The following is a 22,383-nucleotide window of genomic DNA, read 5'->3' as shown; positions in this document are numbered from 1 at the left end:
TGAGTGGCTGGTGGTCTGAGTTACGGGGGAGCACGGTTCTTCCTGGTATATATATCCCTTCTGCTTAGATGTCATTTCAGTGCCTGGTTGCCTAGGTGAATTGCTCACCACCCCAAGAATGGAAAATGGATCCACTGATACCGTTTGAAAATAAGATTCAGTGACTGCGATAGCTCCCGGTGTGAACTCATCACTGTGCTTTTTATACCGAATCTGGCCTTAGTTGAGGAGTCACGGCAGATGGTCTGGTACCTGGGTTATTAAAGTGGTGTCTATTTGCTGGAGAACCAGGCACTGTGTACCCATCACTCTTGGCCTGGCGCAGCTAGTCAGTGTGGTAAGCCAGCCCGGCTCTGTTACAGGGCTCTGGACTCTGTGCTTTGTTTTGTTTTTCTCCTCCTCAGAGTGCAATTGAGTCGTTGTTTGGAGCGTCCATGACAGGGATTGCCTACTCTCTGTTTGCTGGACAGCCTCTCACCATCCTGGGAAGCACCGGGCCCGTGCTGGTGTTTGAAAAGATTTTGTTCAAATTCTGCAAGTAAGACATTGGTTTCCTGACAGTACCAGGGTGTGGCTGCTACGAGGGCATGAGGAGGGGTGGGCATTCCCCAGAGCTCGAGTAGCTACAGGTGGCCTTTCTCTCCAGAGTCTGCTAATCATCTTCCTCGCCATTACAGAAAGTCTTACATGTTCAGCCTTTCAGATCTCTCAATTTTTGAGACTTACATGTTTTTATTTTATAACGGTGGACATTTTGCCTGCGTGCATGCCTGTGCACTGTGTGTGCAGTGTGATGGACACCAGAAGAAAGTGTGTGATCCCCTGGGACTGGAGTTACAGAGGGCTGTGAGCCCCCATGAGGGTGCAGGGATTCAAACCCAGGTCCTCTAGAAGAGCAGCCAGGGCTTGTAACCATTGACCCATCTCTCCAGCTCTTTTTATGTTGAACTAAGGTCTCTGTGTAGTCCAGGCTGGCCTGGAACTCACTGTAGCACAGGCTAGCCTTGCATTCAGTCCTCCTGCTTTGGTCTCCTGATGCTGAATGGCTGCTCCATCATGCTCAGATGGATTGTTTAATTTTTATTTTCTTTTTTCTTTCTTTCTTTTCATTTTGTTTTGTTTTGAGACAGAGGTTTCTCTGTGTAACCCGGGCTATCTTGGAACTTGTTTTCTAGGTGGCCTCGAAGTCACAGAGTCCCACCTGCCTCTGCTTCCTGAGTGCTGGGATTAAAGGTGTGCACCATCACCCAGCTGGCTTTTTAATTTTTTTGTTTTTAGATTTATTTATTTTATGTATATGAGTATACAGTCACTGTCTTTAGACACACCAGAAGAGGGCATCAGATCCCATTTCCGATGGATGTGAACCACCATGTGGTTGCTGGGAATTGAACTCAGGACCTCTGGAAGTGCAGTCAGTGCTCTTAACCACTGAGCCATCTCTCCAGCCCGACTTTTTAATTTTTAAGAAAAATATCTTAACTGATACAGATTCCCCCCCCCCCCCGCCACTCACTTACATTTTAGGACACTTTTAAGTTGGATCTACTTTCCCTCCTCCACATTCTTTCAGTGAATGGTGGTGGGGACCTAGCAATGCTCTAATTTCAAAGTTTTCTTCAAGATCCTTGTTCCACTTTGTATTGGAAGCAGAAGCTCATAGGACTAGGGTCAGCCCCATTTCCTTACTGCAACCAGGCATGACCACACTGGGCAGCAATGTGGAAATACTGCACAGGCCATATTTTCCTCCTCCTCCATTTTCTGTATCTTTACCCTGCAAACACCCTGTGAAGATCTTGAACTGGTTGTCCCCAGGCTTCACTGAGGAGTGCAGTGCATGCTGTCTCGGGGACAACAGGTCTCAGTGCTGGAGTGGACACGGTGAGATAAGCCACACTGTCCTTTTGTCTCCGAGCTTCTTCATGAGCCTTGGTGTTTTTCAGGGACTACGCCCTTTCGTACCTCTCCTTGCGTGCTTGCATCGGGTTGTGGACTGCCTTCCTGTGTGTCGTCCTGGTGGCAACCGACGCCAGTTCCCTCGTCTGCTACATCACCCGGTTCACCGAGGAAGCCTTTGCCTCCCTGATTTGCATTATTTTCATTTATGAAGCCATAGAGAAGCTGATTCACCTGGCGGAGACCTACCCCGTCCACATGCACAGCCAGCTGGACCGCCTGAGCCTCTATTAGTAAGCATGTGTCTGCAGCACACCTTCCTTTGGTTTGGTTTCTTCACTTACAGAATTAGGAACTTTCGCTGTCCTAAGCTGTGGGAGTCAACCAGTTTACACCACTCAGTAGTGTGCTGCATGGATTTCAGTATGCAGTGTATCTTGATAGTGCTCACCTGTGTGTGTGTGTGTGTGTGTGTGTGTGTGTGTGAGAGAGAGAGAGAGAGCGGGGGGGGGGGGGAGGGAGGGGGCTTGAAAGGAAGAAAGGGAAAGAAGAAATAATCACAAAAAATATACCATGATTTTTTTTAAGGCTTACCCATTTTAGATCCCTGCCCCCCCCAAAACAAAACCCCCAAAACAATAAAGGTCAGCAATAGCCAGGAGAGTTTCTTTTAATGTTTTAGTTGTGTGCATATGTACACGTATGTGCGTATATATGTGTACATGTGTATAATGGCCACTGTTTGGAGGTCAAAGGACAACTTGAAAGGTGTTGGTTCTCTTCTTTCACCACGTGGATCCCAGGGATCATCTCAGGTCACCAAGCTTTGTGGCAAATGGCTTTACCCACTGAGCCATCTCACTGGCCCCCAGGATAATATCCTAAAGCCTAGTTTTGTCATCTTAGAAATCTTGTGTGTTCCACCTACTTGATCCCAGGAATCCTGTCTTAACCTCATTTCTGGCTTGTAAGTAGCCCTCGACACAAGTGACGTTTTCACACGGCTCTGAGGCACGCCTGAACACGGGCTAACTCATGCTTGCACCGTGGGCACTCTTAACTGAGTCATCTCAGCCTTGTTATTTGATGTTTTTGAGACAGGATATGTTGTTTAAGTTGGCTTCAAACTCCCGAATTCAGATGGTGCTTCTGCCTTTGTCTCCCACATGGCTGGCACTTCAGGTGCATAGTGGCATGCTAGGCTTCTTTTTAATTAGCATGTAGTAGTTGAAGATATTTATGGAGTACAAATATGATATTTCAACATGTATATAATATGTAATGATCAGATCAGAATAGTTGCTATATCTTATGGAATGGATTTTTTGGGTATATATATATATATATATATATATATATATATATATATATACACACACACACACACACATACATAAATACATATATATGTGTGTGTGCGCATGCACATTTGTGCATGTGTGCATATGTGCATGGAAACAGGTGTGTACATATCACAGCTTATTTGTAGAGGTCAGGGGATAGCCTCAGGCATTGGCCTTTGCCCACCGTCTTGTCTGGCACAGAGTCTCACAGTTGTTTGACACTGTATGTTCCCAGCTAGCTGACCGAGAGGTCCACGGACTCTGTCTCCCGCTCGCTCTCCGTCACAGGCATGTGGATCACAGATGCCCACAGCATCCTGAGCATATAGAGACTTAGACTTGGGTTCTCATGCTTGCACAGCGAGGGCTTTGCACACTGAGCCGCCCTCCCAGCCCAGGGGTGAAATCTTTAAAAACTAAGGTAGTTTGAGGCTTCCCTCTTGAGAGAGCTGAAGCTTACATCATAAGTTATAAAAGGAATGACTACGAAGTGTACAGGTGAAGCAAAAGTCGGAGTGCTGTCACTTGACAGAACTGCTGAGGTACTGACTGTGCCTCGGCTCTCAGGACCTGTTTGTGAGACCTGAAGTCACGAGAAAGAGAGCTCTTAGGCTCCGGCCTAGCTGTGGCTAAGAGCATTTCGTAACCAGCTGGCTGCTTCCCTTAGGGCTGTCTTCCCCTTTCCCTAGCTGCAGGTGCGTGCTCCCGGAGAATCCAAACAACCACACCTTACAGTTCTGGAAGGACCACAACATCCTGACTGCAGAAGTGAACTGGGCAAACCTGACTGTCAGCGTAAGTCTGGGCATGGCCGGAAGCTCTGTGATGACACCCTCTGTCTAAGAAGGACTTTAGGTGGAGGTGGAGCAGCACTCTGCTCAGCTGGACCCTGGCGTTTAAACTTAAGCTGGCCCTAGTGGCTCACCTTGTGATCCTAGCATTTGGGAGAGCAAGGTTAGAAACATTTTAGGTTTGAGGCCATTCAGGGCTATATGGTGAGACCTGTCTGGAGTCTAAAAATGGGCTATTTTGATCATATAACTGGTCACCCTGTGTGGGCCTGTTACTGTTAACTCTGCTAAATCATATTGATATAGTTACAGATTTCCTTGCTGTTTTCATGCTAAAATTTTGACATTTTATTTGATGATCTCTGTAGCATCCACGGTGGGAGCTATTAGCTGATGCACGTTTCTGTCGGTTAGTCAAAGTTCTTCCCAGAGCCTAGGAAGAAATGTCTGTTCCAGACAGTTCTAACTTTATGTCCAAGTGTCTTGGTTAGGACCATACAGCCTTCTTGACAGGGACCTGCTAGCAAGAGCTGCAGCCTGTGTTGGTCAAGTGGATAATGTGGGGCCCGTGCTCCCCAGCAACCGTGGGATGGCAGAGCATGGTGAACTCAGAAGCCAGTAGCTGGTTATGTGTGCCCAACTCTTGTCACCCAGAATGCTTGTTGCTCCAGGAATGCCAGGAGATGCACGGGGAATTCATGGGACCCGCCTGTGGTCACCACGGACCCTACACGCCTGATGTGCTCTTTTGGTCCTGTATTCTGTTCTTTGCCACTTTCATCGTCTCAAGCACCTTAAAGACATTTAAGACAAGCCGCTACTTCCCGACCAGGGTAGGTAGCATGCTTGTGTTTCTTTTGTTTGGGTCAGCCTGCTGTCAGAACCCTTCTCTGCCCCTTGCTGCAGTGGACAGTAGGCTTTTCCAGCACTTGGCAGCCTCTTCCCCAGCTCCACGCTATGGAAGGAGGGGGAGGCTTTAAAATGTTGTGACTCAAAGGGGCCCAGTAAGTTAAGTTGCTGGAAAAGTCTCTAGAGGATTACCTATGCTTTCCAGAAAGGTGCTAAGTTTCGCGTCTCAGATTCCTAGACACTTGGACGTAAGGCCAGAGCAGGCGTGTTGAAAACAGTCAGTTGGAGAGATTTATCTCGCACAGTATAAAGTACCCAAAAGCCCCTCCCCACCCACGGTTCCTGCCGTAGCTTATGAACTCCCTGGCTGCACTGGCTGCAGCAGCCGGCCTGCCTGTGGCTTGGTTTCCCTCCCTGACTGGCTGAAGCCTCAAGAGCAAAGGTCTGCTCAGGCCAAGCAGAACAAGAGCCTGAGGCTGAGCAGCTGTGTGGCCGTCGCTTCTGTGAGGTTTCTCATCCAGCTATGCTCGAGTGAGCACCTGAGTTCATGATGGTGCGGGCGGGCTCTGTGGATTAAAACCCCTCTTAGACCCGTGTGACCTGCAGAGTAGTTGAGTGTATCAGCTAAGTTCATGACCTGTTTTCTATCGGGACAAATAGTTATCAAGTGGCTGCTAGGTACAACTAGTTTCTCAAGCCTGGGAAAGCTCTGTGAGGTACACAAAGATCTCTGCAGGGCCAGTGAGAGGGCTCAGTGGGTGAAGACGCTTGCTGCTAAGCCTGATGACCTGAGTTCAGTCCCTGGGACCCACATGGTGAGGAACCACTTCCTCAGGTTGTTCTGTCTCCCTGTGTGTCATGGTGTGTGCACATGTACACATGGTGTGTGCACATGTACACATGTGTCATGGTGTGTGCACATGTACACAGAGTAAGTAAATAAACACTTTAATTCAAAACTCTCCTCCCCTGGACATGAAGGGAAAGCACAGGGAAAGTTGGTGCCATCGGCCTGGGAGTCGGGGCTGTAGAGCTCAAAGCAGAGAAGGAGGCTCCATGTGGATCCAGAATGCACAGGGTCGTTTCATGGCGTGGGCATAGAGCTTCAGGTAATGCATGGGACGGTGATCAAAACCATGGAGAGCATGCTGCAAACCAAAGCAAAGAAATGTTACACGTGCATGCACATGTGTGTGTATTGCCGTCTGTGGGAAGCTGAGATTATGGCAGGTGTAAGTCCCTGTCTTTTATTAAAGCACCCTAAGCTCTGACATGGGATAGGCCTTAAAATGGATAGGAACACACACGTGGTTGCATACATGTATGCACACACACCGTATGCATGTACACACATAAATGTATACACACCACACTCATATACATACACCACACACACCACACATGCGATTACACACACACACACACACACACACACACACACACACACACAAAGAAAGAAAAAAAAACACTATTGAAAAAAAATGAAGCAGGAAAGAAGTACTGGGGGCAATGGTGAATTTCAGATAGTTCCGTAGTAGGATATCCGCAGTGCTGGGGAGACTCTGTCTCAGTTAAGGATCCTTAACCATGTCACGGCAAATGACCTCCATCCAGATAAGCTACAGTGAAACAGATTTGGTGAGTGTCTTTAAAGTATTCCGACAGGGTCACACAGGGAAAGAACACAGAAGACCCTGCGAAGGTCTTCTCTAGTGCAGAGTGAGTCTGTGCTTTTCTGAGTTACTGTGCTTGTAGGATGTAATTTACAGCAAGGCTTAGAGTTGAAGCTTAAAATTAAGCAAAAATGTATTAGCTCTCTGAGAGATAGTTTGTTTCATCAGTAAAGTGCTTGCAAACACGTGGCTGTGATGTTTAAGAAAAATTGAACCCAGGTAAAAAGTCTGGGTATCATGGCACCCACTCGTGAATCTGCTCTCAGGAGGTAGAGACTGATCCCAGGTAGGGTTTCCTGGCAGGTGTGGAGACTGTGGTGGGAGTGAGCAGGGCTAGCTTGACAAACACGGCGCGGGGGGGTTGGCAGTAGTGTGTGTGTGGGGGAGTCAGTGTGGCTGGAGCAGTCACCAGTGGGGCAGCACTGGCGCAGCTCTGCAAGCTTGGAGGACCTCACAGGGAGGGGAACTTTGGGGTTTTGAACAAGGAGACCTCTGGGGGAGTTGGTAGAGGAAGGTGTGATTCAACTAGGGTTTCTGTTTTAATTTATTCATGTATTTATACCCCAAATGCCACCCCCTCCCTGTCCCCCATCACAGGGTTTCTCTCCCCACCCTCTCTCCTTCATCTCTGTTACTCCAGAAGCAGTGTTTCAGGAGCACTGGAGGGCAAAGGTGAAGTGGTTAACCCAGTGAGAGATGGCAGTGACTTGCTGAGTGTGGGAACACGCTCAGGTTCTGGACACGCTCTGAACGTCAGCTGAGGCGCATGTGGATGCTGGGTGTGGGAGGACTTGAACATGCTGCTGCTGCAGAGGTTTGGGCTCGAACAGTAGACCTTGGCTGGACCCAGAAATCGGAACCTGGGCCTGGGTACCCCAAACTGCACTGTTTAGAGACTGGTCTTGATTTCATTAGACTTTGTCAGAGGTTTGGTTTTCCATATTAGAGCTGTATATTGTGGGTATACTTTGAGTATACTAAAGTAGTCTTGTTTAAATATTTTCATGTTAGTTCAGGTGCTAATTTCCATGCTTGTTTAACCGCTCCCTCCGATTGTTTGCGTGCCAGGTTCGCTCCATGGTGAGTGACTTCGCTGTGTTCCTCACCATCTTCACCATGGTGATCCTTGACTTTCTGATTGGCATCCCCTCGCCAAAGCTTCAGGTTCCCAGTGTGTTCAAGGTGAGTGGACCGCAGGGAGCTCCGTGCCCGAGCGTATGCTGACCTCAGGGAGTGCTCAGAGGCTCAGAAAGCAAAATGTAACATCTGTTATCATGAAACGTTGTCCTGCTAAGCTTTAGGAGAACGGAAAGTGCCCATTGACTTAAAGACGTGGTGTTGTGGCGAGGCTGTCCACGGAGGGAGCTGGCTGATACCACCTGCACAGAACTGTAGCCTGGGGAACTGGGAAGGCATAGAAATGATCTCAGACCTTGGAAGAACTTGTGTGGAGTCTAGGGCTACTCCTGGATCATCAGGAGATTTCTTCAGTTGCTTGTCAAATTCTTGATAATCCACAGTAGTTAAAAATCTTATATACAAGCTGAAATACTGATCAATCACTGGGATCCCAAATCTAACTCAGTGCAAGAGTTACAGGTAGATGAGATTGGGAAGCTGAGCTTAGTTCCACAGACCCTCGTGGGGCAGAGAGGACAGACAGCCTGGGCATACTCAGCCACCTCAGAAGACTCTGGAATAGGACAGTGTACTGACATTTTTGAGAATCTTGGTTTCTTAAAAAAAAAAAAACTCAGAAACAATCATAAGAGTATGCTTTTGTTTTAAGCCCCAAGTGTGGGATGTGGGGCTGCTTCAGACTGCAGCAGCTGACATGATTTTCCTCGGGCGCCAGCAGAAGTGTGGTTTTGCCAGCTTCGGACAGTTTCTGCGATTATGTGATGTTTGGAATTCTGGGAACTTCTCAAATCGTACATAATTTTGAGGGCCCCAAGAGGCCAGTGGGGAGTGGTTGGTCATTTAGGGAGGTTGGTTGAGGTTTGTTGTTAGTTATGGTCAAAGACAAACAAAAGGAAAGGGGTGAGGCCCAGGGATCTCTCCCGCGCGCTCTCTCTCTCTCTCTCTCTCTCTCTCTCTCTCTCTCTCTCTCTCCCTTTCTCCCTCTCTCCCTCTCTCCCTCTCTCCCTCTCTCCCTCTCTCCCTCTCTCCCTTTCTCCTGTATCCTGTTTCTCTCCTATCTAGTGTTAGGGGGTGAAACTGGGGGATAAAGGGTGAGAAAAAGAAGAACCCACAAAGCAGCGAAGCCCAGTGACGGTAAGAACTCGGGATAGCAGGAAGACAGTGGTAGAGGCAGTCCTTGATGCTCCATGGTACACACTTTAGACCCAACACACAGGAGGCAGAGGCAGGCAGGTCTTTGTGAATCTGATGCCAGCCTGGTCTACATAGCAGGTTCCGGGCCAGCCAGGGCTGCTCCATGGTGATTACACAGACAAACTATTGGTATACTTTTTCTGTTTTGTCTGTTTAATTCTGTTAAGCTTATTAAAATGTGGAATGGTTTAAGAAACACCCTCCATCCATATAACACAGCTGAGAGCCCCATGTCTCAGCCCTGTGTGAATGAACACCACCAGCCTTCTCCCTGATACCTAGCTGACTGTAGGACAAAGGGATTGTGTATAAAAATAGGTGAGTTTGGAGCATTTGGTCCTTGGGGAAGTCCTGTGATGGGAGTTGATTCCTGGGACCTCTGGGAGGCAGGGAGAGACAAGACTGAGAAACAGGAGCTTAGAGAAGATGTGGCTCCCAGGGCAGAGAGGAAGCTGCCTCCTGTCTTTCTCCTGAAGCAGCCAGTTTGCAGTTCCCTCAGCCAGACTGAAGGCAGGAGCAGCCACCTCTCCATAGCCATAGGTGGGTAGCTTCCAAGGTTCAGATTTCGCTATACTAGAAAGGAAATGCTGTATTTGCACACACCCTATTTGCAGGGTCCTCTATGCTTTAAGCTAGATTGCTTGTAACACTTAGAGCAGTGTAGATGGTGTCACACTCTGTAGTGTGGAGAACAGTGATGACATCTGTATGTGTCTGGCAGAGGTGTCTCCCCCAGAATCTTTAGTCTTCAGTTCATGAACTTGGCTATGACTACTTGTGATGTTGTTAGTGCTTTAGTATGTTTGTGTCGGTCTGAGAGCTGGGACTACACCCAGAACACTCTTATTACAGAAACATCCGTTCTAAAGCATTTAACATTTATTTAGCCGATTCAAAATCCGGGACTTGCCAATATTATTGAAGAGTTTTTGAGCCCAAGTATTGTAACTAATGTGTCAACAAGATACAGCAGTCTTTCCTTTATTTGCTGAGGTTTGGGTCATTCGGGGTGATCCTCCAGCACACGTGTGTTTTCTCTAGAGTGCACCAAGGATGGGGACAATAGTTTGAGCAAATGGCCTATAAAGTCGCCGAGGATAGAGGGTCCCGATCAGACAGTTCTCTAAGCTTTGGGCCTCCTGAAGCCTCCAGTTCCTGGACTCCTGTTTCACCACTGATGAGAGGGGCTCATGGGACAACCTACTCTCAGCCCAAGAAATCTGAGTCTGTTTGCTTTTCCTCTGTACTTCAGACACAGACTATATGGCTTTCGGCGAGGGTTGGTGAGGGTTGTCTGTGTTGTTTAGTCTTTGGAAGGTGATTTTAGACAACAGATTAGTTACTCATCATGCTTTACTTGCCCTGAGGCTGAGATAAAGTTGGGAATAAATGGAAGACAGTGAGGATTGATGTGTATTCCACAGGAAGCTGATAAGTGGGAAGTGACTTTCAAAGGGGACCCGGCAGAAAGGTCGGATGTCTGATAGAGCTCATGTTTTGTTTTTTCTATAAGCCTTTTCTTCAAAGGAGAACAAAAAGACAAGTGGAATAATGTTCAGTGTGGTTTGGTTTGTGTTCATTTCCAGAGTTAAGATACAGAAACTATGCTTGTTTCTCTCTTAGCCAACGAGGGATGATCGAGGATGGTTTATTAACCCCATCGGCCCCAACCCCTGGTGGACCGTGATAGCTGCTGCTATCCCAGCTCTCCTGTGCACGATCCTGATCTTCATGGACCAACAGATCACCGCTGTCATCATTAACAGGAAGGAACACAAGCTCAAGGTGACCAGGGCCTCTGACTCGGGAGGCTGAGATTGCAGCTGGTTAGTGTTTTATATTAGGATGCGCCCATCTGTACCAGGAGCTGGAGAGGAGAGGAAAGTCTCAGAAGGGCTTTTCATTGCTTGCCCATTAGTAACAAAGGTTGGTTGGAGGTGAGACTGGAGTGGAGCCTGGTGCTGAGATGTGGGAGGAACTTGCACACCCATTGCTTTCCTCTCAAGCCGTGCATCAGCGTGTGCTTCAGTGGGCGGGCGGGCAGAGGCCCTGCTGACCCCTAAATAGCTATGGTTCTGAATCAACAGCTAGACAGCTTTCTCTCCCAAGGTTTGGCTCAGAGATGTGAACCTGTTTCCCAGAGGCAGGAATTCTCTCCTCTAGGTTCAATCATGTGGCTTCAAAAATGGGTCCCGAGCTTATAGATTACTCAGACTGTGTTAGTGAGGTGCTGTGTGCCTTCATCTCTGTGGCAAGGATGAGCGGTGGTGGTCAGGAACTCAACAGAAACATATACTATCTAGAATGGTCAAGATGTGGCTCCCTTCTGGTTTTCTTCCAGAGAAGGCTGACTGGGAGTGTGTGAGATTCATGCAGAGTAAGCTGGAGGCGACTGGAGATTTTGGCATATATATATATATGACAAGCTAAAATTTCTGTTTTTCTTCTGTTTGCTCCTATCTGGGAGGACTATAAGAATTCTCTGGACACCCTCCTCCTCGTACCCCCTCAATACCCCCTCATTCCCCCTCATTCCCCCTCAATACCCCCTCATCCCCCCCTCATGCCCCCAATAGCTGTGAGCCCAAAGCCTTTAGCTCAGCGTTAGATGCCCTACTTTAGACAGCTGACTGCAGGTGACTGTCTCCCCACAGAAAGGCTGTGGCTACCATCTGGACCTGCTCATGGTGGCTGTCATGCTGGGAGTCTGCTCCATCATGGGCCTGCCTTGGTTTGTGGCTGCGACCGTCCTGTCCATTACACATGTGAATAGCCTCAAGCTGGAGTCCGAATGCTCTGCCCCGGGGGAGCAGCCCAAGTTCTTGGGCATCCGAGAACAGAGAGTCACGGGGCTTATGATCTTCGTGCTGATGGGCTGCTCAGTCTTCATGACGGCTGTCTTAAAGGTATTCCTTCATTAGCATGCCAAGCAGACACGAGGGTCTCTGTGGCAGGAGCGCAGTGGCTCTAGTAGATCTACACATGCACGCCCTGGAGGAAGTTATTCTTGTGGACAGTTAAATGTGCTTAAGAAAATGAACATGGTAATAGAATGTGATAAGTGATCTGAAGGACCGCCTCGCCCACCGTGCTGTTTTCCGTTCTCAGAGTGGCTCCCTTTATGCTGGAGGTCCACCCGGGCCTTCTACATGCAAAGCAGGCAGCGTAGGGCTGAGCTCTGCCCCAGCCCTTCTTACCCAGGGATTTTGTTTTTGACACGGTCTTATTTGGTTCTGGCTGGCTTAAAACTCACTATGTGACTAGGCTGGCTTTGAACCTTTGATCAATCATACTGTCTCTGCATCTTGATTGCTAGGATCATAAATATTGTTCTGGTTTGGTTTCGGTTGTGTGATAAAGACCATGACCAAAAGGAACCTGGGGAGGAAAGGGTTACTTCATCTTGTACTTTCAGGTAATGGTTCATCCTGAAGAAAAGTCAGGGCGGGCCTCCCCCAGACAGGCTCACAACCCACACCTGCTCAGCTAACTTGTTACACAGTGCAGGCCCACCTGCCCAGGGAGGATGCTGCCCTGGAAGCTGGGAGCTCCCACGTCAATCAAGAGTGTCCCACAGACAGTTCTTAACCGAAGTTTCCTCTTTTCAGGTGACTCCTAAGTTGGGTCACATTGATAATGAAGAGTCAGCAGCACAAACACCATCCAACAGTGCTGCAAACCTGTCACTAAATGGAAGTGTCTAGTCACTCTACAGTTGGGGCAACAAAGTCCAGTGTGGCCTTTCAAACTGAGGAAGGGTGTTGTCCTCTAGTCCCAGGATGGAAGCAGACTGAGGGGCAGGCCCGTGGGGTGCTACGGAGCAGCGCCGGGCTCTGGGTTGGGTCCTCAACTGTAGCAGCCAGGCAGTTGGTGCACGTGGATGGAGATAGGAAGATCAGAAATTTAAGGCCATCCTCTGGACTGTCTGTACACAGTGAGTTCAAGGCCAGCCTTGGGAACAAACAACAGAAACTGAGTTTAGTCTTGAGCTGTGACCCTTGCCCTGCCTTGGCTTTGGAGGGCTGTTTCTCTAGCTCACACTTGCATGAAGATTTTCTCTAAGCTGAACAGATGGGACAGAAAAGCCACGTTCACATGCCGTGTGGACACTTTAAAAAGCGCAGTATAACGACATGTTCTCAACTGATTTCCTCTCTGCTGCCCTCAAGTCTTAGGTCAGAAAACATGAATTTATTTTTAGTCTGTGTCAAATACAAAGTCCCTGAGGATGTGATGATTATAGAAAGATTTAAATTACATCTGTGAAGTCTCTGTGCATGTGTGTGTGCACGTGACCAAGAATGTGTGCACGTGCATGCACAGGTGACCACAAGTATATGCATGTGCAAGCAGAGATGGGTGTGAGTGTGTGCACGTCTCCGTCTGTCTACATACAATCTAGGGAGGAGCCATGAGGCTGTGACTTACCTTACAGGTAATAGTTTCATTCCAGAACAAGATGATTTTGGTGTTAGCAGTGCACATTAACTGGAGGAAAGGCAGCAGAGACAATGTTTATGACACTCTGGCTTTGCTTCATTTTTGGAAGTAACAGTTTATATAGTTGGGACATGGTGGTGCACACCTTCAGTCCCAGCACTCAGGAGGCAGAGATGGGCAGGTGTCCATGAGTCAAGACAAGCCTTGTCTATAGTGAGTTCAAAGCAAGAATTGCTAGAACTTCTGTGTCAATATTGCTGGACGTCAGCGCTGCCAGGCTGCCACAGCTATTGCCTTTCTCTGCAGTTTATCCCGATGCCAGTGCTCTACGGGGTTTTCCTCTACATGGGAGTCTCTTCTCTACAAGGAATCCAGGTATCGTGTGGTTCGGCCACAGACATGTCTCTTACTCTGTGTTCACTTGTCCTGACCAGGGAGGCACAACCAGTTCCTGAGAAATTAGTTCCCAGTCTTGCCATTTGTGCAAGGACCGTCTTTCAGATATGAGGTACAAAGTATGGTCATGTTGGAACAAGAGCATCGGCTTCCAGAGTGGCTTGGCTTGACATTATAGCTCCAGTCACTTTTAACCACTGGTTACTTGGTATTAAACTCAGGATGCTTTGCCAAATTCCTATAGACCTGAACCTGAAATGTCAGTCAGGAACCAGGACGTAAACTGGGGCCACCGAGATGGCTCTGCAGGAAACAAGCTTGATACCAAGCCTGACAGCCTGAGTCCTGTCCTTGGGGACCTATGGTGGAAGAAGAGAACCAGCCGGGACATGTAGTCCTCCGCCTTCCACATGAGTGCCATGGTGTGGTGTGTGTCTGTGTCTGTGAGTAGTGTGTATCTGTGTCTGTGTGTGAGTGTGTGTGTATGTCTGTGTGTGTATATGTGTCTGTGTGTGTGAGTGAAATGGGTGTGAGAGGCACATGTGCTTCAGCGTGTTGCAGTCCACGGACAACCTTGTGGAGTTGTTTTTCAACTTCTACCTTTATGTGGACCCCAGGATTTGAACTTGGGCTGTCAGGCTTGTACAGCAGCAAGCCTCTACTCCTGAGCCACATCTCTGGCTCCAGCCTGTTTTAATTTCTCTATCCAGAGTTTTAAGAAGTCTCATTTGATCTTGTCAGTATACTTATCCTTCACATTCTTCAAAGAACAAGCACAAGAGGTGGGGTTTGGGGAATTAGGGATTTGGGGGGGGATGGGATTTGTTGAAACAGTATCTTATTCTGTAGCTTAGTTTGGAACCCATTGTGTAGCCCAGGCTGCCCTCAAACTCTTGGCGATTCTTTTGCCTTAGACTATCTGTAATTACTGGTAGGTTTCACTAAGTCTCCTGACTTCCACTTACTGACCTGACTAACACCGCCTGTTGTCTCGGTAACTCGGCTTCCGTTTCTCTTCAGTGGAACAGTATTGGCTGCTCTTGAGCAGGCAGTATACTGCTATGTCTGGGCTTAAGGAGGTGTCCGGCCCAAGACCGCCCAGACACCAATGCTAGTCCTTCCTTCCAGTTCTTCGACCGTCTGAAGCTTTTCGGGATGCCTGCAAAACACCAGCCAGATTTCATCTACCTGCGGCACGTGCCGCTGCGCAAAGCGCACCTCTTCACCCTCGTCCAGCTCACCTGCCTCGTCCTGCTCTGGGTCATCAAGGCGTCACCGGCTGCCATTGTTTTCCCGATGATGGTAAGGTCTGGCTCCCCATTCCCCCAACCCCCAAGACAGGCTTTCTCTGTGGAACCTTGGCTGGCCTGGAATTTGCTGTGTAATTAAACCAGGCTGGCCTTGAGCTCACAGAGCTAACCCGTCTTTACCTCCCAAGTGCTGAGATTATAGCTATGCAGCCTGGCTGCTAAGTGTGGATTGTATTAATAATTAGCAATGCTGTTTTTGAAGATGTTGTAAACTGTGTGCAGCAAAAGCTCCCTGTGTTCACTGTCTGCATCAGTGGGATGAGAACACTGCTGTGAGGTCAACAGCACTGTCCATTCCTAGACCTTAATCCTGCAAAGCAAACTCCACACTCATTGACCTGCCCCTTGTCAGTCTCCCTTCCCACAAACCCGCAGGCAACCACAGTTCTGCGCTGTCTCTGTGGCTCCGGTTGTCCTGGCGCACGGTTCTGCACTGTCTCTGTGGCTCCGGTTGTCCTGGTGCACGGTTCTGCTCTGTCTCTGTGGCTCCGGTTGTCCTGGTGCACGGTTCTGCGCTGTCTCTGTGGCTCCGGTTGTCCTGGTTCATCACTTGACACCGGGTTCTCCCCGTTGCCCACATTGTCTTGTGGCAGATTTTCCTTAAGTTTGAGAAGTGGATATTTTGCTCATTTTTATTACTGACTAAATGTCAGTTCCTGGAGACTGATGCCATCTCTGACCTCCATAGGCACTAGATATACACATAGTGCACATGCACACGCACATATGAAATAACATACTTTTAAAAATGTATGGAAGCAGAAAAATAATGTAATGTGTGAATAACGTAAAAAGCCTCTGCACTGGGTGCCGAGTGCTAGTGACGCGCAGTTAGCGACTACCGTCGTGATCCTCACGAGCCCGGGTTTGCTTGGAATGTCCCAGACTTCTCTGAAAATCATTTTTCTTTTGTTCTGTGGGGAAGCTCACCCTTTAACCTGCTTCCTTCTCATCAGGTCCTGGCCTTGGTCTTTGTCAGGAAAGTCATGGATCTCTGCTTCTCCAAGCGGGAGCTGAGCTGGCTGGACGACCTCATGCCCGAGAGCAAAAAGAAGAAGCTGGACGATGCGAAGAAGAAGCAGGAGGAGGTAGCCTGGTCTCGCTCCCGACAGAGAGAGAGCGAGGGCAGGCCGGGTGGAAGGGAAGGCGGCATGCCTGGGATCCCGAGGGCCACACTGAGGGCTGCTTTTCTTCAAGAAGACCTGACTTGGCGAACGTGTAAAACCCATCATTTCTGAGAGATTTGGCTGTGCTTCTCTTGCAGACAGTGCCATGGCTGGCTCTGCGCACACAGTCCTTCACTGCCCTCAGCAGTTAGCACCCTGCCATGTCCACAGTGGACTCTGAGCCCGTGGCCGGAGCATGCACAGAAAGGCCAAAAATGAGAGGGCTAGGAGTGTCTCGAGGCAGCCTGCCAGCTCTGTCAGCACTGGCCAGCTTTGTGTCAACCTGATAAAACCTTTTCCTCCCCAACTCGCTTTTTGATCATCATGTTTCATCACCATGATAGGCACTTCTCTCCCCTCCCTCCCCTCTCTCTTTCTTTCTTTCTTCTTTCTTTCCCACTGCCAGCTCAGGCTTGGAAGGAACCTTGTCACTCAGTAGACACTGCCATCTTTTTCAACTATATTTTAAAATTTTTTAAATGTCTTGAATGTATTGTTTTAACTTGAAAATTTTAAATATAAAAGCAATGGAATAAGTTGTGTTCCTCCTGCCTGTGGTGTCACTGTCCCTGGCTGAGACTTTTTTTTTCATTTATCAAATTGACAGCAAAGTTGGAATTGGTAAGAACTAACCCTTTAACGCGGTGGTTGGGACAGGCTGCACATATACTGAAAGTGCTGGCGTGGACTGGAGACAGCTCCTTAGAGAACAGAAATACCCACATGCCAGGTCTGGTTTACAGCACAGGCTGCCTGGAGCTCACTGTGTGGCCTAGCAGGCCACCGCCATCCTCCTGTTTTTACTTCCTTGCGCCAGAAGTACAGGCTTGCTGCCCTGCTTAGCTTTTTATGTGAGTCCTGGTAATCTGAGTCAGATCCTCACGAATGCTAGAAGCTCTGCACCTCACCCATCATCCTAGACTCCCCGTTACTACCTCAACACCCTGAGTCAGAGTATAACAGAGGACCAGACCTCCTTATAACTGGCTGATTCCTCTTTAGGTCACCTTATGGTGTTCATTCTCTCTCTCTCTCTCTCTCTCTCTCTCTCTCTCTCTCTCTGAAACTTGAGTCTCTGATCACAGGGCCTCCTCCTCCTCAGGCAGTCCTACCTCTCTTTTCTGGCAACACTGACATGGTCTTGTGTCCCGTGTCCCTGTAACTGGTCATTGGCTCTAAGGGCACCCTCGCATTTGGGTTCTTCCTGTTTCTCAGTGCTGTTCCATTCTGTTATTTGATGGCCTCATGTTTTATGAGGCATCGAGCCCATGAACGGACCTAATTATATGAGTGGGAACAAAAGCTGCCTGCCACCTTGGTGGTAAAAACTAGGCGGGAAGACTCTTGATTTACTTGGTACAAGATATAATTGTAAGCCAGGGTGTGGTAAAGAAACCACCAAAATGGCTGCTCTGAGGCGGCCATAGCACAGAGAAAAGACAGCATCCTGGACATGGACATGGCCGTCTGAGGGAAGCGATGGGAGTGGGGACGGGACAGGGAAACCTCACTGTTACACAGAACAGGTGTCTGGGGCAGGGGGACAGGGAAGCCTGAGACCTAGCATCTACAGGTGTACCCACTGGAAATAGCCTTCTCTGGCAGGTGGGGTGTATTTCACAGGTTCCCGGAAATGCTGGCTATGGGCTTTTAGCAAGCCTTGTTGTGTAGTCCAGCTTGAGCTGAGCCGAGACTTGTTTCTGGACACATGCTCTGTCTTTTTGAGCTTGGGGAGAAGTTTCCTTTAGACCTGACGATGATGCTCTCCCCCTTTCTTCCAGGAGGCTGAGAAGATGTTAGACATTGCGGGTGATAAGTTCCCCCTCGAAAGCCGCAAGTTGCTAAGTAGTCCTGGCAAGAACAACAGCTTCAGGTAAAGCTCCCAGGTCTCAGCGTGCTTGCTGCTAGGGTTCCTGTGACACACGGCCCTGAGGAGCGGTGCAGTCGGTGTCAGCCGGTGTACTTCCCATGCCACAGTGCCTGGTCCCATGTCAGGGAGTCCGGGGGGGGTCTGCCTTTGTCCCCATCCACTTCCTCCTGCTACAGTTAGCTAATGTGCCAGGGTCACAGCACTGCTAACATGCTGTCAGGCTCCAGGTGGAATCTCTCTACTTCTCGACCCCAAGTTGTTCTTTTCCACTTTCCTAAGTTCAAGAGGGTGAGAAGTTCATTTCCACGAGTTCTCAGCCTGGTGGCATGGAATGCCTGCACCAGGCTTGCCTCTGGGGACAGGCAGGGAGGTCACGCCCATATGGGTTACAGCATTTTAATTCATGGAGCCAAGGATATGCTCACCTCGAAGCCCAGACAGGCTCCATTCTGTACCAGGCCTGCTGCTCACCACAAAGCACAGGGTCTGAATGTCCTGTGTGTGGTTCAGTCCTGACCTTGGTGTCTGCTGGGCGCTATACCCAGGCTGAAGACGCCTAGAGGTGAGGAGAGCCTGGCGATTGTGGGGAGTTAGCGGATGAGTTATGAGACTGGGTGTGGTTTATACCGTGGATAAATCAGGAAGTCTTTTCTGTGGTCTCTGAGGTGTCTGTGCTGTTTGACATCTCTGGCAGCAAAGCAGGATCAGCTCCTTTTCCTGTGGGTGCTGTCTCTCTGCATTTCAGGAGACCATCGGCCCATAGGTGGCTCTGGAGTTTTCCAGGACCACGGATCCTGGCTGGAGTCTTGACACTGCTGCTGACTGAGATTTGATGGGCACTTAGCCCTTCAAAATGAAGATTGTGCTCAGGCTCCTTTGCTAGGAGTGTTTTAAGCTAATGGACCATGAGGTTCTTTTGTAAACTATAAATGGAAGAGATTTGGTTATATAAGTGAGGATGTGAAGGAACTCCTGCCACACAGCGGGTCCCTGGGAAGGTCCCCACAGCCTGGGGCGTGGGCCAGCCTACAGGCTGCTCGAAGGCTACCTTGCCTCATCAGAGCTGGGCCCCTCCTCCTCTGGCCCCTCTCCCTTCTGGTGGGGTGGTGTACCTTCACGTCTATGTTTGACATTCACTTCCTGAGCTTTGATTTCAGATGTGACCCTTCTGAGATTAATATATCAGATGAAATGCCTAAAACCACGGTCTGGAAGGCTCTCAGCATAAATTCTGGAAATACAAAAGAAAAAAGGTAAGGAGAGCTCCGGATCCTCTTTACCTTCCTCCATCGTTTGAAAATGGCAGCACTGCTGAAGGTAAATGTGTGTCGCTCGTAGGATTGAGTTTGTCTGGGAAATAACAGAACCGTTGCTAACCGTACAGTGAGACAAATAAAAATAAAAAGTTTCCAGATACTTGGAGACAGGCTGTTCTGAGCTGACCCTTTACTCTGGTCCCAAGGGCAGGGCTATAATTATTTTGGAATGTAAATTTGCTTTATCCTTTAGTCCCTTTAATCCCACTTGGAAGAAGTTTCTCATTTCAGAATCTAAACATTGTCTCTGGTTACTGCAACAATACAAATTGGAAAATTGCTAATAACCTGGATCAATAGTGCTAACACTGATGAACAATATGATAGTATTGGCCCAGACTTTAACCTACTTAGCTTTGATTCTGAAAGGAGAATTTTGCTAAACGTGACAGTTTTCTTATTCTGCAAAGAAATTTCTCTATATAATTTAATAATAGCATAGATCAGTTATAATCAGATTATTAAAGAAAATTAGAGGTGTCTTTGCCTATGTTAAGGAACGCAATGTATATAAGTTACTGATTTTAGCCCAGACACCACTTACATTTAAATCATCAGATAAATAAAGGCAAAAATCCAAAGTCTTGATACTGATAACAGTTGTTTTGTTAAAAATAAGCCAGGAACCAGGAAAGCCGGCCCGCCCTCCCTGCTTTATTTCTGCACATAACCTGGGACATTGTCCCTCCTGGTATACAGCGTGGATGCAGAGTGGAGGGTGCTAGTGAGGTGTCTTCAGGAGCACAGTGCTTCTCAGTCATGGCCGCCAGCACATAGTGTGGCAGCTTTTTCACTGAATGGGTTAAAATAGATCTTAGCGGAACATGAGTGAAACACAGAATCTTGCTTCTCTCAGAGGAAACTCCAGGCAGCTGTGGGAATGTATAACACATGTGGTTATTTTTAGTTGAGAACTAGTCTACTTGTAAATGAACTTAAAATGCAGCCAGATCCAAGTTGAGGTAGCATCTTCAGAGTGTTGAGAGCGAGCACTGTGTCTCACTCACTCACTGTGACGTTGTTGTTACCCAGCCCCTTCATTTGAGAGTCTCTGCTGGGTGGAAGATTTGGGCCGTGAGGTGCCTCGGAGATGCTCTGGGTTTTGAGAAAATGGTGAGTCTCTCTGGGAAGAAGCCAAGCTGAGTCTGGCCCTGTTCTTGGTCATCTCAAAGCCATGCCACATGGAAGCACTCAGTCACTCTCGGTGTGTGTTTTGGAGGACATCCAGCTACCTGCATACCAGCAGCCAGGCACCAGCCGGGCCACCACCATGGGGCCACCACCTGCTGCCTCTTTCCTTTTCCTTCTTTCTCCTCAGAGCTGCCACCATTAAAGAGCCAGCTTCCATTTTCAGACATTCTCTCTGATACTCTGCTGGCCTGTTAAGCCACATGAGTCCATTCTGTCAAGGAAGATTCTTTTCTGTGGTCCCTCTCCTGAGCTAGCCTGGAGTAGTGGCAGGGGCAGGACAAGGGCAGGCTTGTGACCAGCCTGTGCCTCAGTTTCCTTTCTGCTTGGGAAGGGGATGTTGGACAGATGCTGTATGTAGCAGGTTTGCTACCTCAGCTCAGCCATCTAACACCAACTACCACAGCAAGCTGCCTCTGGCCTGGGGTCACCTGTATCACCTCCAGAAGCAGTATAACGTCATGAGACCTTGGGTCACCTGTATCACCTCCATAGGGGACAGCGTGAGAGCAGGAGTTTAGCTGATTTCAGGAAAGGCCTGGGGAAGCCGGCAGTGATAGGAATATGAGTGTCTTTCCTTGGGGTTTTCTTGGAGCTGGAGAAAGAGGAGCCTGACTTGCTATGGAAGGACTTAGTTTAGACTCCAGGCCTGAAGATTTGTTCCAGGTCTGTTTTGTAACTGTCTAGAAAAGACTCGCTGCCAACTGTCTGTGAGGTAGGAAGGTGGGTCTGGGTTGTCACGCTGTCCTCTGTGGACTGTTTGACATGCTGCTGCCATCTCTCAAGAGACCCGAGTGCTCATGAGTGTCCCTCAACTGCCTTAGTGGAGAATACCATCATCATCAGCTCAGTGGGCCAAACCGCCATCAGCCGAGCGGCTTCCTCAACATGGAGCTCTTTTGTTGACAGAAGTTCTGGCTCCAATGTAAAAGCCACATGAAGAAACGAACTGTAAGTGGTGAAGTCAATTTGGATACTTAGTTTAAAACTATGTGTATGATTTTTCTATGTTCCAAAACTATCATCAGTTTTTTGGACCAAGCACTTAGAGACCTTCCCTTCCTCTGTGCACAGAACGTGACTAGTGATCTGGCCATGCTGTTGTCCACCCAGGACAGCCTCTGTACAAAGACCACACACACAACGTGCTGTCGTCCTTTCCTGGGTGAAGAAGCGCTACATCATTTGGTCGCAGGTTGCTCCCCTCGGGCTCTGAGGCATCTAGTCCTCTCTGAAGGCTTTCAGTGTCGAGGGCCACACCATGTTGCCAGTTCCTACCTGTCAGGACCACTGCCGTCTTGATGCAGAGATGATCAAGATATTTGACAGTTGGTACAGGACAGACACGAGCCACATAGAGCCTAGTGTCTTCTGAAAATAGTGGTAGGCATTGCTGTTCAGGGCCTGTGGGATGAATGTGACCCTGCTTTCTAATCCCAAAACGGCCTCCGGAAAGTGGGTAAGATCCCTAGTTTGTCTGCTCTTTACTCATGAGAGATCTGTGTTCTGTCTCAGCAGCCTCCCCAACTTGCTCTCAGGTAGTTCATACTGGAACAGGCAGGTTTCTTAGAAATCGGGGGGCATTAAAGTCTCTGTGTACCACATTTCCCAAGCGTATCACTTGAGGACAGAGATAATAAGTCCAGTCCTTCCCCACTTTGAGTTCAGAGCCAGCCTGTCAATGGGAAGGAAGGTTTTGGATACCTTCCTGGCCCTTCGGATACTTCCTGGAACGTGAGTCTTTTCTCATGGCTTGTATTCTCTCGGAACATCCTCTGCTCTTCTCTCACATTTTTCCTTCTATTTTC

At 48.6% G+C, this 22,383-nt stretch overlaps 1 protein-coding gene across 1 annotated transcript in view; it reads left to right on the top strand.

Annotated features, from left to right (window-relative positions):
• The window catches only part of Slc4a8 (solute carrier family 4 member 8), a 57,778-nt gene extending 36,947 nt beyond the window's left edge, over positions 1 to 20,831 (top strand). Inside the window, exons 13-24 of the mRNA XM_028782247.1 lie at positions 405 to 538; positions 1,947 to 2,192; positions 3,932 to 4,037; positions 7,624 to 7,737; positions 10,513 to 10,674; positions 11,544 to 11,795; positions 13,636 to 13,704; positions 14,854 to 15,027; positions 15,992 to 16,123; positions 17,983 to 18,074; positions 19,229 to 19,324; positions 20,420 to 20,831. Coding sequence (XP_028638080.1) covers positions 405 to 538; positions 1,947 to 2,192; positions 3,932 to 4,037; positions 7,624 to 7,737; positions 10,513 to 10,674; positions 11,544 to 11,795; positions 13,636 to 13,704; positions 14,854 to 15,027; positions 15,992 to 16,123; positions 17,983 to 18,074; positions 19,229 to 19,324; positions 20,420 to 20,432 — 1,590 coding nt within the window. The 3' untranslated portion in view covers positions 20,433 to 20,831. The remainder of the gene's footprint in view (positions 1 to 404; positions 539 to 1,946; positions 2,193 to 3,931; positions 4,038 to 7,623; positions 7,738 to 10,512; positions 10,675 to 11,543; positions 11,796 to 13,635; positions 13,705 to 14,853; positions 15,028 to 15,991; positions 16,124 to 17,982; positions 18,075 to 19,228; positions 19,325 to 20,419) is intronic.
• The last annotated feature ends 1,552 nt before the right edge of the window (positions 20,832 to 22,383 follow it).

The sequence above is a fragment of the Grammomys surdaster genome, unplaced genomic scaffold (assembly GCF_004785775.1).
Source record: "Grammomys surdaster isolate TR1022 unplaced genomic scaffold, NIH_TR_1.0 724, whole genome shotgun sequence".
NCBI lineage: Eukaryota > Metazoa > Chordata > Mammalia > Rodentia > Muridae > Grammomys > Grammomys surdaster.
Note: the sequence above shows the minus strand (reverse complement) of the source record. Positions and strands in the feature narration are given on the sequence as shown.